The sequence below is a fragment of the Trachypithecus francoisi genome, unplaced genomic scaffold (assembly GCF_009764315.1).
Source record: "Trachypithecus francoisi isolate TF-2019V2 unplaced genomic scaffold, Tfra_2.0 Lachesis_group5, whole genome shotgun sequence".
NCBI lineage: Eukaryota > Metazoa > Chordata > Mammalia > Primates > Cercopithecidae > Trachypithecus > Trachypithecus francoisi.
In genome coordinates, this window is record NW_022681470.1 from 61,897,929 (window position 1) to 61,913,970 (window position 16,042).

General features: G+C 52.4%; 1 protein-coding gene across 13 annotated transcripts in view; it reads left to right on the forward strand.

The window, feature by feature from the left end:
- Positions 1-16,042, forward strand: part of NFASC (neurofascin) — a 196,207-nt gene that overhangs the window by 150,361 nt on the left and 29,804 nt on the right. For 6 of the 13 annotated variants that reach the window (XM_033200125.1, XM_033200128.1, XM_033200126.1 and 3 more), the window contains 9 exons: positions 595-719; positions 1,600-1,644; positions 2,901-3,002; positions 3,296-3,493; positions 4,301-4,371; positions 5,726-5,948; positions 11,389-11,511; positions 12,601-12,774; positions 15,207-15,221. In XM_033200125.1, coding sequence (XP_033056016.1) covers positions 595-719; positions 1,600-1,644; positions 2,901-3,002; positions 3,296-3,493; positions 4,301-4,371; positions 5,726-5,948; positions 11,389-11,511; positions 12,601-12,774; positions 15,207-15,221 — 1,076 coding nt within the window. Of the gene's footprint in view, positions 1-594; positions 1,066-1,599; positions 1,645-2,900; positions 3,003-3,295; positions 3,494-4,300; positions 4,372-5,725; positions 5,949-7,950; positions 8,067-9,885; positions 10,091-11,388; positions 11,512-12,600; positions 12,775-15,206; positions 15,222-16,042 lie in introns of those variants that run through there. The other 7 variants (XM_033200131.1, XM_033200133.1, XM_033200134.1 and 4 more) reach the window with 5 other exon arrangements.

Here is a 16,042-nt window from a genome sequence, read left to right on the forward strand (position 1 = left end):
GCAGCTGGACATGGCACCAGTGGTTTCTCGCCATCATTTGACTCTTTGCAGAGGGTGTCCCCCTCTGCAAACCTTCTGGCACTCGGTGCTGACAGCTCTACAGCCCCATCCTGCTCTGCGGCCTCCCCTCTCTATAGGAGACAGTTCCGAGGAGCCAGGGGTCAGGCTGGCCTGAGCCTGGGTGCAGAGGAGACAACTCTGGGCTGAAGACAGACAAAGCTATAAGTATGAGAGGAGAAGGAATACCAACCTGCCTTTGGGATCATGGGCCTCATGGTGCCCTAACCTGGGAGGGGTGCACAGCACAGTTAAGGCACAGAGGCAGGTACACGTATGGAATTGGAAGGTGAACAACATGATTCACGGCCACTTGAGCTCCACCCACTCTCTGTTCCCCTCCATCAAGTATGATGAATGCTCCAGGTGACCGTGAAGACCTTGCCTCTGTCAAAGCATTGAGAGAGAGCCTCATATCCCCCAGAAGGAGCTTCCCTTGCCCTCCTGACTTGAGAGCCCCCCCTGGGGAGAAAGCAGTGGGCAGCCCTGAGCACTCCCCTAACCTCTCCTCCGAACCCTTCCTTGGTACCTTTGTAGGATGAAGAAGGAAGATGACTCCCTGACCATCTTTGGTGTGGCAGAGCGGGACCAGGGCAGTTACACGTGTGTTGCCAGCACCGAGCTAGACCAAGACCTGGCCAAGGCCTACCTCACTGTGCTAGGTAACTGCCGCTGCTCACCCTGGCACTGACCAGCCCCACCCCCTCCCCCGCAGCCAGAGAAGCAGTGGCCCAGGACAGTTCCGAGGGCAATGCCTGCAGTCAAGTGGGCAGGTCAGGCGTGGTGATCTCTTCTTGCCTTTTGATGTCAGGGTTAGGGAGCTGCCAGTTTCAGAACAAGCTGTGCTGGACAGGTTACCTCCTGAGTGGAGTGTGACTTCTCCACGTCTCAACTGAAAGGGACCTGAGTGATACAGAGAAAGTGTAGAAGGGTTTCTTGTGATCATTTTACCTTCCTTACAGCTAACTCCACCACTAAGTCAATTAAAACAATCCATCCTTAAAGCAAGACTGAGTTTGTGTCTGTGCTTCCAATGACCTCCGCCAGCCTTCCTTTCCCTCCCGCCCCATTGCTGGGTTTTGGTGGCCTTTCATCATGTGCTATGCACTGAGCAAGATGATGCCATCTCTTCCTGGCCTGCACCCAGGCTGGACTGTAAATACTAAGCTAACCCAAACCAAGAGGAAGGAGGCCTCTCCCTTCCAGGGAAGCAGGTCCTCTGTCACCTCTGCCTCCCCGTGGGTGCCCTACTGCCACTAGTGTTGGTGCAGTGGAGAGGCACAGTTGCAGGGAGTGTGGGCCCAGGCACGAGAGTCACATTGGGATGGGAAGGAGACAGAGGTGCCGCCCCCAGATGTGGAGGAAACACAGACGGCCTGTATAAGGGTAGAGGATTCCCCATGGAAGGACGGGGAAAGCCCTGCCTAGAACACCTCAGCCCAGGGGCAGCTGTTTAAGCCTCGGCTGCCTACCCCCATCCTTCTAGAACACCTTTAACCCTGGATAACCTGCTAACCTGGATAACCCGTCTTACCTTTGCAGCTGATCAGGCCACTCCAACTAACCGTTTGGCTGCCCTGCCCAAAGGTAATTCCCACTAATCACAGTCCCCTGCCAGTGCCCTCTCTTGGCACCCCGGGTGTGGAGTCTGGGAGAAGGAAGCCGCTTTGGGAAAGGGTGACAGTGTATAGGTTTGTGGGCAGCACTCCTGGCTACATGGGACCTCCTTTCAGTTACCCACATCCACCTCCCCAAGCCCAGGGCATGGCCCTATGCTGGGCTTCCTGCTCTACAGGGTGAGCTCGGAAGTTCTCAGCTACTGTTTCACCCCATCCCTTGCCTCCAGCCACACTCACTGCTCCCTCAGGGTGGCCTCTCCTCCCAGCAGTCTTTCAGGTCCTGTTTGCAGAGTATGCGAAAGCCTGCTCCCTTCACATCACCTGGAAACTCGTTCAGCCTCCCTGCATCTGCTGCTTTCTATCCATTTATAATCTACGCACACATGCCACACACACACGAACATGGGCCTGTGGGACTTGCCTTCCAAGTCCTTATAGTGACCATCTGACAGATGGAAATCTGGTTCAGGGAGTCAAGATGGAGAGAAAATCTTGCCTACCCCTACCACTCAGTCGCCGGATATCTTTATCCCAGGCCAGGATGGCACTTACACCCACTAAAGCAGTCCCAGTGAGAGTCATGCCCCCAAAAAGGTGCTGCCCTCACCCCTGTTTGCAAGCCTGCTGGGCCCCTCTGTCCTGCTGTCCATCAGGGAAATTCTGAGACCAAGTCTCCATCTCCTCCCTAGTCTGGTCCCCTCTCTTTGTCGCCCCCACTCCTCTAACCCATCTGCCCTGTTTAGCAGGCTAAGCCCTCTCCTGGGGTCTCCCTACTCAGAGCGTTGACACACAGAGTAGAGGCCAGTTATTGTGCGAAAATGGGACAGAATTCCACACTCCCTCATCAGCCTTCCTAAGTGTTGTGAGTGTAGGTCTGAGGACGGGTGGCATTCCTGAATGCTTGCACTCTCAGAAGATCCACCGAGACGGGATGGCATTGGACCCAGTTCTCTCTGTGCCCTGCATAATCCCCTTTATTCCTTGTTCCACACCCATTGATATTCATTTTGGGGGGCTGGGCGTTCAGGAGTCTCCTCTTTGTTTTTCCTTGGGCTCCTGTGGGAAGGGAGTGGTCCCTGTGCTCACCCCTCAGGGCAGGCTGGGGTTGGATCTGGCTGGTAGCAAAGGCCTAAACCCATCAGGGAGCTGTCCAGGGCTGGGGCCATCACAGGGTGGACCCGCTCTAACTCAGGAACCCTGTGTGGTGTCTTCCTCTGCCACCAGGACGGCCAGACCGGCCCCGGGACCTGGAGCTGACCGACCTGGCCGAGAGGAGCGTGCGGCTGACCTGGATCCCTGGGGACGATAACAACAGCCCCATCACAGGTAGCTCAGGGGCCCTGTGCTCCAAAGCTGGAAAAGAGGGATGGTAACACCCTTAAACCGAAGGCCTTTCCTGGTTTCCAGTCCCACTTCTACCTCACTTGATGTGTGCCCTGGGCTATCCTCAGAATGTACAGAGGCCTTGGTGTCTCTTCCTGAGCCTTGGGAAGAATTCTCCCTGTGCCTTTGTGTGAGAGAGATTATAAAGATCAACGGAAGCCAAGGAGGAAGTGCTTTTAAAGAAGACCACTCCTAACTGAGCTCCCGAAACAGCTCTGTTTTCCTTGCCCACTCAGACTACGTTGTCCAGTTTGAAGAAGACCAGTTCCAACCCGGGGTCTGGCATGACCATTCCAAGTACCCCGGCAGCGTTAACTCAGCCGTCCTCCGGCTGTCCCCGTATGTCAACTACCAGTTCCGTGTCATTGCCGTCAACGAGGTTGGGAGCAGCCACCCCAGCCTCCCGTCCGAGCGCTACCGAACCAGTGGAGCACGTGAGTACCCCAGGGTTGCCAGAGAAGGCTCCGAAACTCCGCACCCCAAACTCACACTGAGTTCCCCCCATCCCCAGCCGTGTGAGCTTAGGTTACTTCTCCAAGGCCCGGCCTCCTCATCTGTAAAGCAGAGAGTACTAACACCTACATCACAGAGCTGTTGTGAACATTTGAGAATATGTTTCAGGTACTTTCCATGATGCCTGGCATGTAGTAAGCACATGATAAATGCTAACTTCCATTTTTATTATTAGTAATTCTTGATTATCTGCTTTAAAGGGGAGAGCTATGGCAAAGAGGTACAGCAGAAATCCATAATTCAGTGTGAGAAATATATAAATTGGTATTACATCAGATTTCTTTTCCTAACACTCTTGGGTAATATTTGGATTTCTGAAATCACACCAGCTCATAGAGGGTGGAGATGCTGCCCCCCCAAAAAATGTTAAATGCCAGGGATAAGCCAGTCTGGTGTGAAACACATTTAGTGGATAATCCACAAAGGAGCTAATCCACATTGAGTTGGCTTACTGACCACCCACAGTGTGGAAAGCCTTATGATAAATGCTGTCTGGTAGAGGATTACAATTCACAAGAAATTAGCCCTGCTCTGGAAGTTTAAATCTCAGCTCAGAAGGTACATCATGCACCGAGTAAGTTCATTTACACACCAGACCCAGCATATACATAGATGCTGAAGAAACTCGGAGCATAGAACAGACCCATCAGGTGGGACGGAGGAAGGCTCCTTACCTTGCCCTGGTAAGGCACAAATTGGACTTGAACCTGTGTCCGTTTGGGTTCCAGCCCCCGAGTCCAATCCTGGTGACGTGAAGGGAGAGGGAACCAGAAAGAACAACATGGAGATCACGTGGACGGTAAGAGGCCCTCCCAGCCCCGATGGAGCAGCTCCCCTTGCCGCAGGCACCAGGAGCCCCTCTGCCTTGATGCCCCAACACTGCGAGGCCACGATGCGGTTCAGACGCTCTGGCTGGTCTTGGTAGCCATTCTTGAGAAACCAAGTTCCTCTCTGAGTTGGGCATCCAGAAACCAAACAGTACAAATGTCTAAGCATAAGATTTCAGAGAGGAGACGAGAGCAGAGGGGAGTAGGGTCCACCGACTGCCAGTCTAGCAAAACGCATAGAGGATACAGCAAAATCAAGCGGACTTCTCTTGGAGGAGGAGGGACTGGGGTTAGACTTTAGAAAACATCTAAGCACAACACCAAACCAAGTTTTGGTGTGTTCTGGGGCCCTTTCACTGGAGATTTGTGGGAGCTGGGGAGAGACCAACATCTGAGATGTGTCCAGTACAGGCTTTCTTTTGGTCAGAGAATGGAGTAGGTCATTCCAAAGACTCCCTCAGGTCTTATAAAATCCCATCTTTATGCTGGCTCACTGACTACATTTTCTAAACCAAAATTGGAGTATGTGTGGTCTCAAAACGACTTTTTCCCAAACCACTTCCCAGTCTGAGAAGGCAAACACAACCACTGAAATATTAACATCTCTGAGCTTCTGCCACGAGTAATGGAGATAGGGAGATGCAGTGTTTGGGATCATGACCTTCCCTGTCTTTCTGAAGGCTGCTCCCATGGCAGCCTTGGCCAAACACGGCAACAGCAGCTGGACTGAGCCCAGATTCAGGACCCTGGTCTATGGCTCTGTATAGCAGGCTCCCAGGGGACTGACTCCTGGGACAGGCCCTTAGAAAATAAAGAGCAGAATCACACTCACGCTTAAAGAACTCTGACCTCTTGGGAAGGACAGGACAGACACACACAAATTTGGTAGAACTAAAATCCATTCTGGAATTTTGAGTTCGTTAGCAGGAGTTATGCTGTGGTTAATCACAACTCATTTCTTCTGACTTTGGAGAAGTTTACCTTATTGTCTATATTTTGATTTATTGTTGCTCCTGTCACAGGAAGGAGTTTTGTTGAAAATAAAACCTTTGCACCTGCAAATGTGGGTGACTCTCAGAGTCAGAGTAACTGGGTCTCAGGCGAAGCCTTTGTCACAGAAAATCTGCATACTGCTGGGTTCACAGGACCTTTGCCTTTTGGGGGACTCACTGGTGTGGGGGATGTGGTCTCCCCTACCCTGCAAGGGGGCGGCCCAGTGTTGGGCGTATCTGGAAGGGATGCCTGGCACAGCAAGAGAGGGCAAGCTGTGGGTAGATCTGGGCCCCTCTCCAACAGCCTCCCCAGCCTGTCTGTCCCTCTGCCCAGCCCATGAATGCCACCTCGGCCTTTGGCCCCAACCTACGCTACATTGTCAAGTGGAGGCGGAGAGAGACTCGAGAGGCCTGGAACAACGTCACAGTGTGGGGCTCTCGCTACGTGGTGGGGCAGACCCCAGTCTACGTACCTTATGAGATCCGAGTCCAGGCTGAAAATGACTTCGGGAAGGGCCCTGAGCCAGAATCTGTCATCGGTTACTCCGGAGAAGATTGTGAGTAGTCTCCTCCCCATCCCCCAAGCAGGACCCTTGTGGCTAGGTCGCACGAGGCCATGCTGACAGGCCAAGAAACCTGGGGTGGGCATGGGAAGACAGCCAGTTCCCAGGAAGGAGAAATGTCCTGTAGTGACCTAGAGCAGACAGGCACCCAGTCATGTCAGGAGTGGAAATATCATCATCCGAACATAGTTGGAATTACTGAATGTCATCACCCAGTCCAGAGCTGTCATTTCACAGATGTGAAAACTGAGCCCCAGAAAAGGGAAAACCCTCAGCAGTGTTCCATAGTCATCAACGTCGGTCTTGAAAACAGAGCTCAGGTATTCCGATCCCCTGGCAGTCTGCCTTACTGCTAAGCCATGCTAGTACCAAGAAAAACGTCAAGCCCATCCTAAAGAACTATAATTAGACACCTCCACAGGAAGCAGAGCAGCAGGCCAGAGGTTCCCCCAGGGAAGCCTTGAGGGATTGGGAGGCCCCCTCAGCACCAGACAGGAGCGCCCCAGACCAGCCCCTGCTGGTGCTCCCACTGCGGCTCCCAGCCCTGGGAACTGAGCACAGAAAGAGAAGGTCTTTGGGGGCTGGTCCCTGGTAAAACAAGATTCTGGTCATATACATGGACATATATGCCTGGCTTCCCAGACAGTGGTGGCCTCGCTGTCCCCAGCACATCAGTCCCGTAGGCTGCTAAACAAAGCAGGGATGTCAGAGAGTCCCCTCCTGGCTGAGGGCCTTTGCGCCCTGTTGGGTCTGGGTCTGATGGAAGAAGAGATCATGTAGGTGGATGGAGTGGGCAGAAGGAAGGGAGGAGGGACAGTCTTGGGTGGGGGAAACTTAGAAGGAGCCGTCAAGAGTAGGGCCCATGGCGTTCCTAACAGTGAGATGGAGGAAGGCAGGGGTGGGCCCTGGGCACCACTTTCCCGGAGGTGATTATGGATTGGACTCATAAGGGAGATAAGCAAAGAGGGTCAGCAGGTCCTCTGTCCATCCCACTCCTCACCTCCATGGTGGCAGGCACTTCAGACAGGAGCCCAGTGGTACTACTGGATGGTAAGTGCAGAAAGGGTGGCATCTGGTCATGGATTTCATGGACCAGCCCACAGTTTCCATTGTATGCTTCTACCCTGCGGCCCATGCTCTGATGGATTAGAGGGGACGAGGCAGAGCTGCTTTTGCAGCAGAGTGGAGAAAACAGGGATAAGAATCAGTTACAGGGGAGGGAGAGGGCTTCCCTTTCCAGGTAGTCGCAGGGTCAGAATCACTTCCTGAACTAGATTAGAGCATCTTCAACCTGTGGGTAATGTTTCCTGCCAGGAAACAGACGCACTCTCAGAAGGTACTATTTATCACGTGTGGACAGAGTTAGAGGGAAAACGGCAAGATATGTGATCCACCTTAAAGGCTGGCAGCAGTAGGAAGCCATTATACCACTCTGAGCCTCCATGGACGGGGATAAATGAGTCCACAGCCTGCAAGAACCACCCTCAGGAGCCATGGCCTTAGGTAGAAGAGTACAAGGCTGTCAACCTGTAGCCCAGCAAAGAGGAACCCAGGGGAATTGGTACCCACCCTTCGTCTCCTCCTGCCCTGGGGCCTCCTGTTGGCACCTGCTCTTGGTTAAACCCATCTGGCAGCCTGAGAACATGGGAGCCCCGCTGATAAGGTCCAGCGAGGGCAACCCCCCAGGACACGGAGCAGGGTGAGGAAGGGTGGAGGATGAAATGAAGGGGCAGATGGAAAGTACCCAGCACAGGAGGGGGCAAATGACTGCCCTCTAAACATGTAGGCAGCGTCCCTTCCACCTGGACTGCCACCCTTTTGTCCTGAGCCTTCCCCACCACCTTTTCAAGTACTGTCTGATGGAGGAGACATGGCCCCTGCCCTCATGGAATGCTCAGTGTTGAGTGGAGTGCAAGTCGAGGCCAGCAGAGAAAAAGTCAGAAGCAACCCTAGAGTCCTGCCTGTATAACCAACTCTCTGTCCCGACACATTGCAGATCCCAGGGCTGCGCCCACTGAAGTTAAAGTCCGAGTCATGAACAGCACAGCCATCAGCCTTCAGTGGAACCGCGTCTACTCCGACACGGTCCAGGGCCAGCTCAGAGAGTACCGAGTGAGGAAGCCAGCTCTGGACTCACCTAACCACCCAGCTCACTAACCAGGGCCAGGGGTAGCAAATGCGGGGCATAAGATATTTGAAAGAAATCCTAGGGATATTTATTGAATCCAGGGTTGACTTAAGAAGATAATGTCTAGAGTTAGATGTTCAAAAATATACCCAGAAAAAAAATTATATACATAATGTATTTTATATACACACACATCTGGATTTAAAATTAAAACCCACTAAAATTAAATTTTAAAAATTGTATATTATATATATAATATATAATATTATATATATATATACCCATAGACACACACACACACACACACACACACAGATGTGTCCAGCAGATATGCTGAGAGATTCTGCTCAGCAGAAAATCACGTGAAAAGCTGTGGGTTTGGGTCGGTGTTGCGTAGCACATTGCGTTTGGAATACATGCATGAGTGGGCAAACATGTATCTTCAGAGCAGTGTTGAGGCACCGCTGAGCTACACCCCTCCCCTCTCCCAATGGCCCCTACTGGGCTCATCTCCTAAGCCACAACTAACAGGCAAAGCCACTGAAAGCGTGCAAATGCCCTCCCTGTTGTCGCAGCCAACTCCAGATAACCCAGTATACAGAATTTCAAGGCCCTTGGCTTCTCTTGGGTCCTCCCTGCGTGAGAGCAGTTTCTGCTCAATCGTCCATCCTCTTCAAAAGGGTGAGCTCGGATGGGAAGAAGAGAGAGAGCACTCAGGGTATACACGGCGCTCCCTTCTGAGTAGCACTAATTAAAAGTTGGCTGGAAAGTGAGGGAGGGAGGCAGTAACTGTGATTAATGCAGGTTCTGTGGCCTCAGAGGTCATCAAGAGTTGGCTGATGGACAGTTGGAGGCAGAGCAAGAGAGGCTAGTCTCTTCCCGGGAAATGAATTTGGCCAGTAGGGGAAAGAAGGCAATGTGATGTGTACACTTGAATGAGCTCTTCCCCACAGTTGACTTGCACCCTTAACCTACTTGCTTAGAGATTTTTCTGGCTAAAGCTCCCCATGGGTCCCCCTCTAAGTCTGGACTCCTTCCTACCTTGCCACGGGCAGCCTGGGAGACACTGGCATGGCCACCTGACCTATGGCTTCTTACCCACTGCTAATTAAAGACCTCATGTTGCCCAAACTCATTCCACTGTCCCCTCCAACACTACCAACTTCCATAGCTGTCCCTTCCCATCCAAGCTCTGCTACCATACAGCCTGGCATCCCACTGACTTGGACATGTGACTGTCTCATCCCTAAAGGTCTTTCAACAATATGAAAAGAAATCATTTTACTTCAAAGGATTAAATCAACCCTTTCTCATATTCAGACTTCCGGGGGTAACTTGTTACCTTTCAACTGCTGCCTGCCGTCAATCTAAACCATACTAATCCAATTCAAGGTGATGTGGTCTTTGAGCACAGAGTGGAGCTTTCCATGCCTGGACCCTTGGCTCACTATTTTGGTTCTGGCACGGACTCCCTGAGCAACCTGGTACCCACCTTGGAAATCAGTCTCATGATGGAGCAGCTCAGATGTAAGTTTGGCCAACTTGCTCTTTCCCCAAAGACGTGGCATGGATCAGAAAATAATTGGAACCAAAACCCTTATTTCTTGTTTAATATAAATTCATGTTCATGAGTGGCTGATGAGTGGGGATTACTCTGCTTCCTCAGCCTGGATAGGACTGATGAGGTCATTTGGGACTTGGAGGCTGTAGCAAGCAAAGGAAAGACCGGTCACTACCACCACCACTAACAACTAACCCAGCCCTGCCTGCCTGACCCCTCACCAGCCTGCCTCTGTCCCGAAGGCCTACTACTGGAGGGAGAGCAGCTTGCTGAAGAACCTGTGGGTGTCTCAGAAGAGACAGCAAGCCAGCTTCCCTGGTGACCGCCTCCGTGGCGTGGTGTCCCGCCTCTTCCCCTACAGTAACTACAAGCTGGAGATGGTTGTGGTCAATGGGAGAGGTGATGGGCCTCGCAGTGAGACCAAGGAGTTCACCACCCCGGAAGGAGGTAGGTCTGGCCTGCAGCTCTTCAGGGTGGGGCAGGAGAAGGGTGGCACACACCTCAGGCCTGGAGAAACTCCAGCGTGGCTCAGCATGGATGGCACAAGGCGACTTCTTCGAGGCCTCCAGGAGCAGATGACCTACAAGCTGAGCCTCTACAACCATTCCCAGAGCACCACCACCATGGTGACCTGCCCTGCCAGGAGGTTGTATCTCAAGAGAAGACCTGTGAGGTCTACTGACATAATTCCAGACGGGCTATGCAGACTGATCCCCGAGGGCACGGCGGGCGCCTGGGCCGCCCCACCACCTTCCGAGGCAGAAGGCAGCCGTCCATCCTGACTGCCAGGAGCCATCTGATTTGTTTGCCAGCACCCAAGGCCTTCACAGTTCTCCCCACATGTTCTCAAGAAGCTGTCACTGAGATAGCCTGTGTGTGCGGTGGCTCTGCAGAGGGATACCCAAGTGTAGCTCCACCTTCTGCAGGCCCATGGTTTCACAAGGCCCTGGGGTCAAAACCCCTGTTTTGTGTTTCTATAAATTCAAGTTCATGAATTAAGAGATGACTGCAAAGTTCCTGGTTCATTTCCCTGTTCTTGCCCGTCTTCTTTTATCTGCTTTGCATCTGTTTCATCCTCCTCCGTTTCTCTTCCCTCCCTGTTTAATTGTTATTTTCTCCATTTTTCCTCTTCTCTTCCTCCTGTCCTCTGTTCTTCCCTCTCGTTCTCTTTATCCTTGTCTTTCCCTTGCCTTGGTTTGGTTTTCATCATTGGCCTCTCCCTAACACTCCTGCCCTCCCACCTCTTCTGGATGTTCCACCCTGGGTTTCTGTCTCCTTAACCCTGAACCCAACATTCTCAGCTCAGAAGCCTGGGCCTGCTGCCTGGACCCAGTGATGAGAATCCTTGTCTGAGGATAGGGAAGTCAGCCTCTGTACAAAACAGCTGTAAGTGGTTCTCTACCAAGGAATGGTTCTGCCCAATTTAGAGGTGTCTTTGCAGAATCAGAGCCTAATGTGTGCTTAATCCAGGGTGGTTGCTAGAAGAAAACCTGATTTACTTCTTCCTCTCTTAAAAAGCAGAGTCTGAGCTATGTTTGTCTTCAGACCTGGAGGAAATGGCATCCTGGATGGGGCAATGGGCTCCGGTCGTCTCATGGTTCTCCCTGGCTTCAGTTTAGCAGTGTCCAGCATGGGGGTTGTCCAGAGGTCAATGCCTTCATACTTGTGCTTTGTTTTTTTTGTGTTTTCCTCATCCTCCCTGCCCCCTCCCCCTCATCTCCCCTGCTCTCTCCTCCTTCCCCAAGTACCCAGTGCCCCCAGGCGTTTCCGAGTCCGGCAGCCCAACCTGGAGACAATCAACCTGGAATGGGATCATCCAGAGCATCCAAATGGGATCATGATTGGATACACTCTCAAATACGTGGCGTGTATGTTCTGCCCTTCCCTTTCTCTTAGATAATCTGGGAACCAGAAATCCCATTCTCACCACTTTTCCTAAGGTAGAAAGCCTGTGGGTGCAGATGGCATTGTGGAGGGATGGAGGGACCAACGAAACAGTTCCCAATAGGATTAGGGGAGGCAGGTGGGACTCAATCCCTGCTCTCCTTGCATAGTTCTGCCTGCAGGGAGCTTCTAGTCTCACTAATGAGACAAAGGGAACTCCAGTCTAATGAGGGAGACAGCCATGGCCTTTAGGGATCTTTTGTAGTCTCCAACACGTACAGAGTCTAGGAGAGAGAGTTCCTCAGCCTCTGGAGCTTCCACCTGATGGGGTAGACAGTATACTCACAGGAGTCCACAGAGAGTCAGGACACCCCTTGACAAGGTGTCATTTATGATAAGGCAGCTGCATGTAGAGCTGCCTGGTGACTGTGGGGTGACCCAAATCGGGAGCCTGGGTTGGAAAAACCCCACCTCAAGAGCCCAGCATCACCATGCAGGGACAGGAGTACCATTACATTTGAAACACTTTAGGCCTTCAAAGGTAGGTAACATACCTCGTTGGGAAACTCAAAGAACCAAATGATGTGTTGTTAGCAATTTTAATAGCCAACTGTGTGCTTGTATGCTGTTCGGCATTGATCTCTGGACCAGACCCTTTCACCCTTTGAGGTCCATTGAATAGGCATTTTACAAAGGAGGCATTAAAAATCAAAAGGCCTAGTGGCGTTGCCCTAGTTCTGTTTGAAAGGAAGAAAGAAGGTGAAGAGTTTTGTCCTTGTTGAAAGGGCTTAAGAATATAAACGGAATCTTTCTGAATCAGCCACGTAACTCTTCAGTGAGCTAGAGATAACAGGATCAGTGAAGAAGGATTAACCCTGGGTGTAATCAAAGAGCCCAGAGGGAGTTCTTGCCCAGCGCTCTGCCTTTGAACCAAGCCTTTAAGATCACCAGGCAGGTGCTATCATTTCCCTTTCCAGCAAAGTCAGGAAGGTGTTCTCCCTCCAGCTTGCAGATTATATAACCCATCAATAAACACTGCTAAAGTTTAATTCCACTTACCTCTGTCTCCCCAGTTAACGGGACCAAAGTAGGAAAGCAGATAGTGGAAAACTTCTCTCCCAATCAGACCAAGTTCACGGTGCAAAGAACGGACCCCGTGTCACGCTACCGCTTTACCCTCAGCGCCAGGACGCAGGTGGGCTCTGGGGAAGCTGTCACGGAGGAGTCACCAGCACCCCCGAATGAAGGTAGGTGCATGGCAGCAGCCCCTGGGGTAAAAGGTCCTGGCTAATTCAGAGGCCTAGAGAAACACACTGAGGTCTGTAGCTGGCTGCCTGGAATGGAGAGGAGATGAGACTTGCAAGTCCTCAAGCCCTTGGTAGGTGAGAACCCATCTTATGTGTGAGAGGTAGGTGCTGGTGTTGGATCTGGAGCTCAGCTGTCCTTGGACCTCTGTGATCACACTTGGGTCCCCACTTGCCCTGACTTGCTGAGTCACTTGATATCTATCATCTTTCCTTCTTGTAGAGGAATAAGGAAGAGAGCATGAGTTGAGAAATCAGAGAAAGCATAATGAACTCCAAAGAACAGTGAGTGTTCACCTCTTGAGGGAGGCAGGAATATGATTGTGAGTGCCCCATGAGGGCTCTGGGGACAACCTTCTTTCTTTGAAGGCACATGGGTTCAAGGAGGTAAGGGAAACCATCATGATGACGCTGCTTACTGGCATCGTGAGTAGAGCAGAGAATGTGGTCCCTCCTTGCAGCCTGAATCGGATGCGTTGTCAGGCTGCAGAGAGGAGGAGTAGTTAGGAAACAGCCGTTTGCCAAGCCAACTTCACAAAGAGCAAATGAGTTCTTCATCTCCTGGGTCCAGGCGTCATCTGGCAGCATTTCATCCCCTACCAGAGCTGCACCTGCCTGAGAACTCCACTAGAGGGGGCTCCAGGCTCACCCGCACACACGCTGGCGTCAGGCGGAATGTGCAGTCTGGGACCTCTGGAGGAGACAAGGCTACAAAAACCTCAGTACTGGCTCACCCCCTGGGAAAGGCTGGGGACCCCTCTGTGTCTCCAGAGATACAACGGTTAATTCAACAGCCATTTCTTGAGCACCCACAATGTGAGGTGCCAGACACTGCCACACACAAGGGATATACAAAGGTAATAAGAAGCTCACACCGTCTAGAGGGGGAGCCATCTATAAGAATATATAATTGCATGTCTAAATGAGGGGGCGCAGTGGCTGGGCAGAGTGGGGGATTCAGTCTTCATGGGAAAACTCCAGAGAAGAGGTGATGTGAGTGGGCACCCTGGAATCTGAGAAGTCATCGTGTCTAGTGCTTTCCACAGAAGGGTCAGGTCCCGCGGCCTGGCCCAGGCCCAGGTGGGGTCTCCTGAATGCCACCCTCACCCACATTCCAGGAGAGCATCAGTGCTGCCTTCTCTGGGGCTACCAGGCCTGCTGCGTCACCCCGGGCTCCCAGGCAGCTTCACAAGCTGTCCACATCCTTCCCCAGCCCCACCACTCTAGCCAGCACACAAATGCTGAGGCGGAAGAAGAGGGGCCAGACAGAAGCAGAGAAAGGCTGACAGCCCTCTCTGCATCCCTCTTCGGGCTCAGAAACCAGGAGTGAGTCACACAACCAGCTCTCCCTCCCGCTGTGCTCTTCTGCACTCTCCCAAGCCCCTGGGCACTCGGGAAATTTATTAGGGCAAGGGGACTTAGGTTAGTGACTGATGTGTGTCTGTTACCAAAGGCCAGGCCAGGCTGTAATGCACTTTCTTGATTACTCAATTCTGCAAGTAGACAGATAAAGAGCCCCTTCTTCCCTCCCTATGTGCACCCCAATACAGAACAGCAGATAAAGCCCCATTGTCCAGCCCCAGTAACCACCACAGAGAATGTTCTGCAGCCCCGGGGGACAAGAGGACAAAGAGAAGCTTTGTTCTTAACTTAGGGCTTTGCAGAAAATTCAAGAATTTCACTTAGGGCTCTCAGTCCAAACTTGGGTTTCTAACTTCATCAAATCCAACTGGAAGGGAAGAATTGGAGGGATGGAATACCAGGAGAAGGGCTTCAGGCTCTGTCCTTCAAAGTTCCTGCCTTCCAAAGTTGCGATGGTGTGGAGCAGGTGCAGCTGAATACGCTCCCTCTCTGGTATCCATCCCACTATTCAGCATCTTCCCCTGAAGACAGAAACCATCCTTTTGACTGGAGTTGGTATCCTCCCACACCACCTACTCCTTATCCCCTCGAACCCTGGCATCATGGAGGGTCACCCAGCCTGCTCAAAGGTCATGCCAACCTAGCCAGAGCAGGACATGCTATTGAGGACAGAGCTGGGAACATAATCCTCTGAGTGGACTGTCTCTGCAGCCACCTCTTAGATGTCCAGTCCTTGAGTCGAGGTAGAAACAGTGTGTTAGAAAGGTCTCCAAGGCCCAGGTGGAAAGGTTTCTGTAGGAACATGCCTGACTCAGGTGGAGTTGACCGTGAACCCTGAATGCCAGTTGGCATCCTCAGGTCAGCAACCAGCACCTGGCCATGCCATCTGCATAAGGTTTGGGCTGGAACCTTCTCTGCTTGCTTGTCCTGTGGTTTCACTTGTGCTCTGTTTTCTCTTCCCTTTTCCATCCTTTCTCCCTCTGTCTGGCCATCTTGGGTGCTGTGTTCTGAAGCTACTCCAACCGCAGGTACCGTACCAGCATCGGAGGTAATGGGCATGGCATGGGGCAATGCAGGCGGAGCCCAGCCAGGGCGGACAAGGAGGGAGAGGCTCAGGCTGAAAGCATGCTCCAGACTTACCCTTTCAGTGGTTGGGAAGCCAGATTGTCAAGCGGGATGTGTGTGGAGGATGGGACCAGAGGAGAGCAAGCCCGCTTTCCCCGCTTCCCAAACTATTTGCCCCCTGCTGAGAAAGAGAATGGCTCAGCAGGGGTCCCCCACACACCGGCGCTGACCTGCTCTCTGGAGCTGCAGTTTGATTCTGACACTGAGTAGATTACTTCCCGTTAACCACCTGAGCCCTTGCCTGGACTTGACAGCTCAGAGCAGTGTCCCCAGCTGTGGCTCTAGAAGGCGTGCTGCAGCAGGAGCAGGGACAGCTGGCTCCTGGTGGGGCTGCCGTCTCCTGAAAGGGTGAGCGCGGTGTGCATGCCGGCTTTGCATGCTGCATGGGGGCCTGGCACCGGCTCTGCCAGCCACCACGGGCTCTGCTCAGTAAGAACAAGCAAGCACATCCATGGATAGGGCCAGGTGCTCCAGTTCCTGGAGTCTCAGCAGGCACCGTGGGCTGATTATCTCCTCACCCTTCAGAAACCCAGCGTTTCCAAGTCTTTAGCATTAAGAACAGTCTCCACTCTCAGGGTGTGGGAGGTAGATCTACAGTGGACTGAGGTGCTGGGCAGCTCTGGGCTTAGGACCTGCTAATCAAGTTACTCCTCTCTAGTCCTCATGTCGTGGGTTTGAGGGCCATCAAAGGGCTCTTCATCACAGGAGGCCCGTCCCCAGGCTG